This window comes from Nanorana parkeri, unplaced genomic scaffold (genome assembly GCF_000935625.1).
Source record: "Nanorana parkeri isolate BGI_ZX_2015 unplaced genomic scaffold, ASM93562v1 scaffold3615, whole genome shotgun sequence".
Classification (NCBI taxonomy): domain Eukaryota; kingdom Metazoa; phylum Chordata; class Amphibia; order Anura; family Dicroglossidae; genus Nanorana; species Nanorana parkeri.
In genome coordinates this window covers 18,274-26,097 of record NW_017309883.1, presented here as the reverse complement: position 1 = coordinate 26,097, position 7,824 = coordinate 18,274, and the positions used below count along the sequence as shown (strand labels likewise).

The following is a 7,824-nucleotide window of genomic DNA, read 5'->3' as shown; positions in this document are numbered from 1 at the left end:
GGCTGGCGAAGCTTTGGGCCGCTGGGTGGTGATGGGACGGCGGCGGACCGTAGTGTGCAGCCGGCGGACACCTTACACTGGCGCCCGCAACTTCCCCACAAGGTCACCGCTGCCGCCCCTCTGCGCTCTGCCGCCCCGAGGCCGGGCCTCGGTGGCCTTGTGGGAAATCCGGGTCTGGCTGTAACATTATATTGTACACGGCTACAAGGACATGGAGGGGGCTATTGGAGGGATCAGAATCGATATTTTGTCATTTTTTTAATGGAAATCATGAATTGTATCGTCTAAAAGCTGCCGGGGATAATACTCATGGTGGCCTCATGGTGACACATCGCTACCGCTAGTATAACCACTAAAGACGGGTCTTCGTATTACCTTCCCACTCGCAGCCAACAAGGCCTTACTGCATCGCCCATTGCTGTGGACTAACCATGCTTCAGGCACCGGCAGCTATAGAAGAATGTATATGGTATATACTGAGCTTAGTGTGACGGGAGGACGCTAGTTTGTGTCCTCCCGTTACCCTAAGGAGAACTATGGGGAAAAGCCCTGACCTCGCAGTTCTCCTTTAAAGCTTCACCATTACCCACAGACACCGGATGACCATCCCATATGTATAAGCTACACACAGACACTGCTGGTCAGTCATGCCATCTGCAAATGACAAGTGCTGGGAAAGTGATCGGCTCTGGTGGGTATAATGGTACTTCGACCCAGAAACCCAAACCTTGAGCAGATGGTGCCAACTAATTGGTCAAACATTGGCATAAAGGATAGCACTTCTGCCTTGCAGCACTGAGAGCCCCTGGTTCAAACCCTGGTCAAGATCATTATCTGCATGGAGTATGCATGTTCGCCCTGTGCTTGCATGGGTTTCCTCCCACACTCCAAAGAAATACTGGTAGGCAGGGCAGCCATCAGAAATTTTGGGGCCCCTTACACGGCTTTAGGCTGGACGCAGGGCTTAGTGACGCGCTGGACGCAGGGCTTAGTGACGCGCTGTACACAGCACCCACCTGAGAGTGACCCTGCAGAACCCACCATAGATGCTGCACAGCCCATCTGAGACTGTCTATGGTGGGCTCTGAACGGGTCTCAGGTGGGCTGGTCAGGGCTGCATGACGTCACATCACCAACGTGACATCACTTCCGGCCAGTCCGACATCAGACGAGCAGCGTCGCTGATGGGGCCCTAGCTTGTCTCGAAGCCGCTGGAGCGGCAATGCTGGGGCCCTGCGCTGCTAGGTGCCAGGCCTCCGCCTCCTCGCCCTTCACCGTCGGCCGATAGTCATGTAAGGGACCCGGGTGGGCCTCCCAGGCTGCCCGGGCCCCTTACATGAGTATCGGCCGTACCCCCCTGATGGCTGCCCTGCTGGTAGGTAAATTGGCCCCTGTATGTATGCATGTGAGATAGAGACCTTAGATTGTATGCTTCCTGAGGGCCGGGACTGGTGTGAATGAGCAGCTATATAAATTTCCTGGCTCATCCTCATGTCGGCACTATATGAAAGCATGCCGACATGAGGATGAGCCAGGAAAAGAAAATTACGGTAAGTATGAAAACAATTTTCTGTAATCTGTAATAAATAGATAAATGAAAGAGCATTCATAAAGGTTGCTTGGTGTCAAATGGGCCTCGATCTGGTGAATGTGTAATAGCGCCAGCTGATGAATGTGTCTTATCACCATTGTATGATAAATAAAGACAAAGTAATTATTTTCCAATGTATAAATATCCATAAATAGAACATTTCCTGGAACAGTATTTATAAATATAATGTGAGTACAGTGTTCGGTTAGGTGTGACTGCTGTTCCCTAAACAGTCCACTAGATGGCAGCATTGCAGCGTGCAGACAGGACGGGGCAGTGCAGAGATTGTACAGAGTCTGCAGTCTGTCTGGAGGGTCCGCTCTGCTCTCTTCTACCTTTCGGTGATTATATTACAATGTATCTATTATTACCCCGGTAGACATAACCAATAATTGTTACTGCCTCAGTCAGGGAGTCCCTTTCTGTATTCATTGTCTGCTGGTCACTTTAATACTGAGCCAAAACCAGACAAGGGAAGAGGCTGCACAGCATGTATTTATTTATGTATTACAGGTATTTATGTAGCGCCAACAACGTACGCAGCACATCACATCAAGGAGCTTACAATCTAAGATCCCTACTCCCTGTCAGGGGCGTAACTAGAAATCACAGGGCCCCATAGCAAAATTATGTACGGGGCCCCGTGATTTCTAGTTACACCCACCTGATAACCCAAACAGGCCACCTGAGAGTGACCCTGCAGAGCCCACCACAGACTCTCTATGGTGGGCTCTGCAGGGTCTCAGGTGGGCTGGTCAAACCCTTTTACCTGTCAGCCCCGATCCAATGCCCGCCTCCTCCTCGTCCACGGTCGCTGGCGGGCCCCGCCTCCTCCATCGCCGGGCCCCACCTCCTCCTTTGCAGCTGACGCCGGGGGCCAGCCTCCTCCTCCGCAGCTGCTGGCTGTCACTGATTCAGCAGCGGCTGTGAGGAGAAACGTGCCGCTGCACAGAACACTGACAGGTTGTCAGTGATCTGGACAGCAACATGTTCTTCCTCACAGCCGCCAGTGACAGCCAGCAGCCTGATATGCCATAGCGACCCAGACGGATGTCCTGGCCGGGCCCCCCTGTGCCCCGGGCCCCACAGCGGCCGCCTGGGTCGCTAGGGTGATTGTTTCGCCACTGGTCCCTATCTCACATGCATAAAGGCCAATTTAGACAGGGGCCAATTAACCTTCCAGCATGTCTTTGTGTGGGAAAAAAACTGGGGTACCCGGAGGAAACGCGCACAGCGCAGTGAGAACATGCAAACTCCATGCAAATAGTGACCTGGCCAGGATTTAAACCAGGGGCCCCCAGTGCTGCAAGGAAGAAGCGCTAACCACTAGGCCACTGTGCTGCCCCATGAGGGGCTCTCCTGAGGAACATTGCTTATGCTCCCCCACTGCAGTCCTGTACCCCCCACCCCTCCCCCCAGCCTCAGGTATGCCATAAGGTACCACTGAATGTATATTGGATGAGCTCAGCTGTGACCCCGCATGTAGAGTTTGATACCGCATTGAACTACTTCAGGTGAATACGTACTTGCTGATGTACTCGCCGGTCAGGACCTTGCCACAGGATTTGCACTTGAAGCAGCCGAGATGCCACTGCTTGTCCAGCGCTAGTAAGGCCTGGCCGTTCTTGATGTCCCTGCCGCAGCCGGCGCAGCCTGCAAACCAGAACAGAGAGACGTCACACCAAAGATTCTGCACAAAAACATTTCACCAGACGGTCACAGTGCAGAGCCGGGTACAGGGGGGAGACAACATCTAAATGGAGCCTAAAAATCCATCAAATCACAGGACTTCCCTAAACAATGCCTTCACTGCTGCCCTCTCTCCTTGTGCTGGGTGACTGGTCTTGTCTCTGCCCCCTCCTGTAATAAAGACCAGTCACTGCTGCTCTCTCCTTGTGTAGGGTGACTGGTCTTGTCTCCGCCCCCTCCTGTAATAAAGACCAGTCACTGCTGCTCTCTCCTTGTGTAGGGTGACTGGTCTTGTCTCCGCCCCCTCCTGTAATAAAGGCCGGTCACTGCTGCTCTCTCTCTCCTTGTGCAGGGTGACTGGTCTTGTCTCCGCCCCCTCCTGTAAAAAAGACTGCTCACTTCTGATCTCTCTCCTTGTGCAGGGTGACTGGTCTTGTCTCCGCCCCCCTCCTGTAGTTTTTAACAGGGAGCCTGTGGCAGAATTAGGTTTGGCAGCTCCCAGACATGAAAGGGAACTCAGGGAAAAATCTGACAATCCTATCTAGGTGTGACGTTCAGGCTTATTTGGGGCAGAGACTCAAAGCATTCATTCCAGAGACAGCCAGACAACGAATATTTTTGTACAAGCAAGTCTGCAGTTGCGGCTTACATGTGTTCCTGAAGATTGTTATTTCTTTATTACATTCCCTATCTGCAGTTCCCGGTAGTTCTGCGCTCTGTGCACTAGGTGGCGCACGCACACCGCTCAGCGTTGCACAGCGAGTACCTGTCTCCAGTAATTGGAGGTGCTGCGTGAGATGCTGGTGGATGGGGGGTGGGGAGGGGCGTGCAGGGCAATCTCACACGTCAATTACAGCAATACAGTCTGACAAGCTTGTTACTAATGTCCCAGCATTAGCGTGCGTGTAACGAGCAGCCCGGGGTGAAGAGGTGCGCTTGTCCACTTAGTTACGGAACGTTGTGATGGGACGCGGTGTACTCTGCGCAGCTAATACCAGAAATCTGCAGAATGTACAAATCTGAGGGAGAGGAGGAAAGAACACCACCAATGACGTCACAGTTGTCTGTTATAGATGGGGACTGGTGGGGAGAGTCCTTCACATCCTGGGGACTCCAGAAGATGCCACACATATAGATCCTGGCAGACCCGAGGGATGGTGGGAGCCCCTCATAATGGGCACAGCGGGTGTACAGACCCGGGAACTCAGCACAGGGATGGTGGGGGCCCCTCATAATGGACACAGCGGGTGTACAGACCCGGGAACTCAGCACAGGGATGGTGGGAGCCCCTCATAATGGGCACAGCGGGTGTACAGACCCGGGAACTCAGCACAGGGATGGTGGGAGCCCCTCATAATGGGCACAGCGGGTGTACAGACCCGGGAACTCAGCACAGGGATGGTGGGGGCCCCTCATAATGGGCACAGCGGGTGTACAGACCTGCCTATGCAGATGGTTCCTGTCTAGTTACTGGCCCAGATTGGGGATGAGCAAATATGAGAGCCCAGTTTTTTTTTTGGCAATGCAATAACATGTTTCAGGCTGATCGGCGGGTGATTACATTGTGTTGTGCAATGAAGTTGAAAACATGATTTTTTTTAAAAGAAAAAAGTAAACACTGGGATCTGTTGTAACAACACATTGCAACACATGTGCACAATGCCAACCGATGCGCACGTGCTGATGTGTATGGGAGAGATTTGGCGCCAGCAAACGTTCAGCAAAACAAAACCCGTTTTCCTCTGTATGGGAACATTCACCAACAAAAACATCATTTTCACCAAAATAAAGCCGGACGTATCACGCCGTCACCCTCCTGTGTTGTTGGGACGTCAGAGGGGAGATACTCCAAGAACGACCCCATACATTGTATCTTATTAGAGACAATCGCTGCGTATGAAGGAATGTCGCTACATTGTATCAGGACGTCATTCAGAGATTCAGATATCAGCCGCGATCCTCAATCATAACAAACATGAAACTTTCTCTGCGACAAAAACGTTCTAATGTTGTAGAAATAAATCTCTTTGTTTTTATTGAGGATCCCGGCTGATATCTGAGGGCCGGTGCACCCAATGCGACGCCGTACCGCGCGGCGATCGCGCTCGATTCCGGACGGTAAGCAGTCGTATGGGTGTGCACTGATCGCGCTGTAGGTGCAATTCATTTCCAGTGGCACCCCAGTCGCACCGGGCGGTTTCCCGACGCGATTCGGCCCGTCCTTCTGAACACGATCGCGGCTTAGAAAGGCCACGCGGCGTGTGGCAGAATAAAAGGTACAAGTATCAGTGCACGCCTGTACAACTCCTTACCGCGCGGCAATCCGCCCGGAATGGTGCACGATCGCCGCGCCGTACGGTGTCGCACAGGTGTGCACCGGCCCTGAATCTCCGTGAATGAAGTCCTGATACAATGTAGCGATCTTCCTTCATGAGCCGCGATTGTCGGCAAGTTCTAAATGTGATTTGTGATTGTTGCTATTAACACATTTCATACTCTATGGGAATTTAACATTCATTTCCTTCCGGAGCGCTGAGGATATAATATATTACTTGTGTGCTTCACCGGAGACAAAAATCTCTAAAATTCACCTAAAACCATCCTATGGAGTCTCCCCCTCCCCCCTGCCGGCTGACCCAATGGCAGTGCCACTTCCACAAGGGATGAGAAGCTGAATTTCAGCAATTCTGCCCTTCGGTCATCGGTGACACGACCCCCCTCCAGAGTCAGCAACATGCGCTGACCTCCAAGGCATTCTCCTTAAGGTGCTGTGACCCCCCCTCTGCTCTGCACCTTAGGCAGCTGCCTCGCTGACCTCTCCTATTTATATAGCTGTGGAGTCCAGGCTTGTATAAAACTCACACAGAGTACCCCCTAAAACAAATGTCTGACCCACAAAAATGTAACAAAAAATTAAAAAATAACTTTATTAAAAATGACATGACGCTGTACAACACCCCACAAATATAACCCAAAATGCAAACTCCCCCCCCCCCAAAAAAAAATCAATACACCAATCCCTATAGAATAATGTTATCCATCAGAGAACTCAAATAAAGCCCTGGATGGCAGTCTGATGACTGGGGGAGGGGAGACTGAGGAAATGCTTCCTCCTGCCTGCAGCAGACTGATCACTGGGGGAGGGGAGACTGAGGAAATGCTTCCTCCTGCCTGCAGCAGACTGATCACTAGGTGAAGGGGAGAGTAAGGAAATACTTCCTCCTGCCTGCAGCAGACTGATCACTGGGGGAGGGGAGACTGACGAAATGCTTCCTCCTGCCTGCAGCAGACTGATCGCTGGGGGAGGGGAGAGTAAGGAAATACTTCCTCCTGCCTGCAGCAGACTGATCACTGGGGGAGGGGAGACTGACGAAATGCTTTCTCCTGCCTGCAGCAGACTGATCACTTGGGGAGGGGAGAGTAAGGAAATACTTCCTCCTGCCTGCAGCAGACTGATCACTGGGGGAGGGGAGACTGACGAAATGCTTTCTCCTGCCTGCAGCTGACTGATCGCTGGGGGTGTGGACTGAGGAAATGCTTCCTCCTGCCTGCAGCAGACTGATGACATCATCCCAGCCTAGGCAAAGTCACTGACTGAAGCTCCAGGATGGCTTTCTAATGATAAGAGGCGGAGCTTCTCTGAACAATGATCCTGTTGCTGTATATTGGGACACGTCATGAATTCAATACTGTAACATTACTGACAGGTCCACTTTAATGACAATTTGCAATGAAGAAGACCACAAGCAGTCACTGAGGGATTTTGTTTTTAGACTGTGAAAGGTGTTTTGCTCAAACATAAGGAGAGCAGACAACACACAATTGTTATTCCCCCGGTGGGTACTGAATCCAGAACCGCAGCGCTGCAGGAAAACAAAGCTGGACTTTTCATTTGTACGGCACCAACAAGAATCGACGTTCAGTCCTTGGGATCGCTGGAAGAACCGGAGCCGGATTCAGATGAAATCTCCGCATGGAATGTAACATCGCAGAGTAACATGAGCATCACATGACCGGGTCAGGAGGGGCACATGACCCCAATACAGAGATGTATGATGCCTGCGATTCCTCATGTGTTAGGCGAGGGACTGATGGGGGAGGGGGGCAGAAATGGCAGCAATTCGGTTTTATTGCTGAGCGAGTTCACTTTGATCACTTTGTGTGAACGGAGAGGAAGACTCGGCTTCAGATTAACCCTTCTGCCTATCAAAAAGCTGAATTCCGGGAACAAAAACTTTCATTTAAATATATTCATCAATAACCACCGATGACAGATGGATCCCCGTTACTGATGTCCGGTCTTTTTATTATTATTGTTTTTATTATTAGTAGTCATTTTATATTTAATAACAAAAATAATGAGAGAGAAATAAATTCTGACAATATCAGATTCTTTTGTATGTATAAAGGAACACATTGGGGGGGGGTGGAGTCCCTCTGGATTGGCGCGGTGGCGGCTCAATGACCCCTGCAGACGCAGCGCGTGATTTAGAAGGCCCGTTAGCCTCACCCTGTTATCTCCGCAAACCACAGAGAGAACTTTT

General features: G+C 51.3%; 1 protein-coding gene across 1 annotated transcript in view; it reads right to left on the bottom strand.

Moving 5' to 3' along the window:
- The window catches only part of LOC108803338 (actin-binding LIM protein 1-like), a 19,249-nt gene that overhangs the window by 2,892 nt on the left and 8,533 nt on the right, over positions 1-7,824 (bottom strand). The window contains exon 2 of the mRNA XM_018575185.1: positions 3,118-3,244. Within this exon, the coding sequence (XP_018430687.1) occupies positions 3,118-3,244 (127 nt within the window). The remainder of the gene's footprint in view (positions 1-3,117; positions 3,245-7,824) is intronic.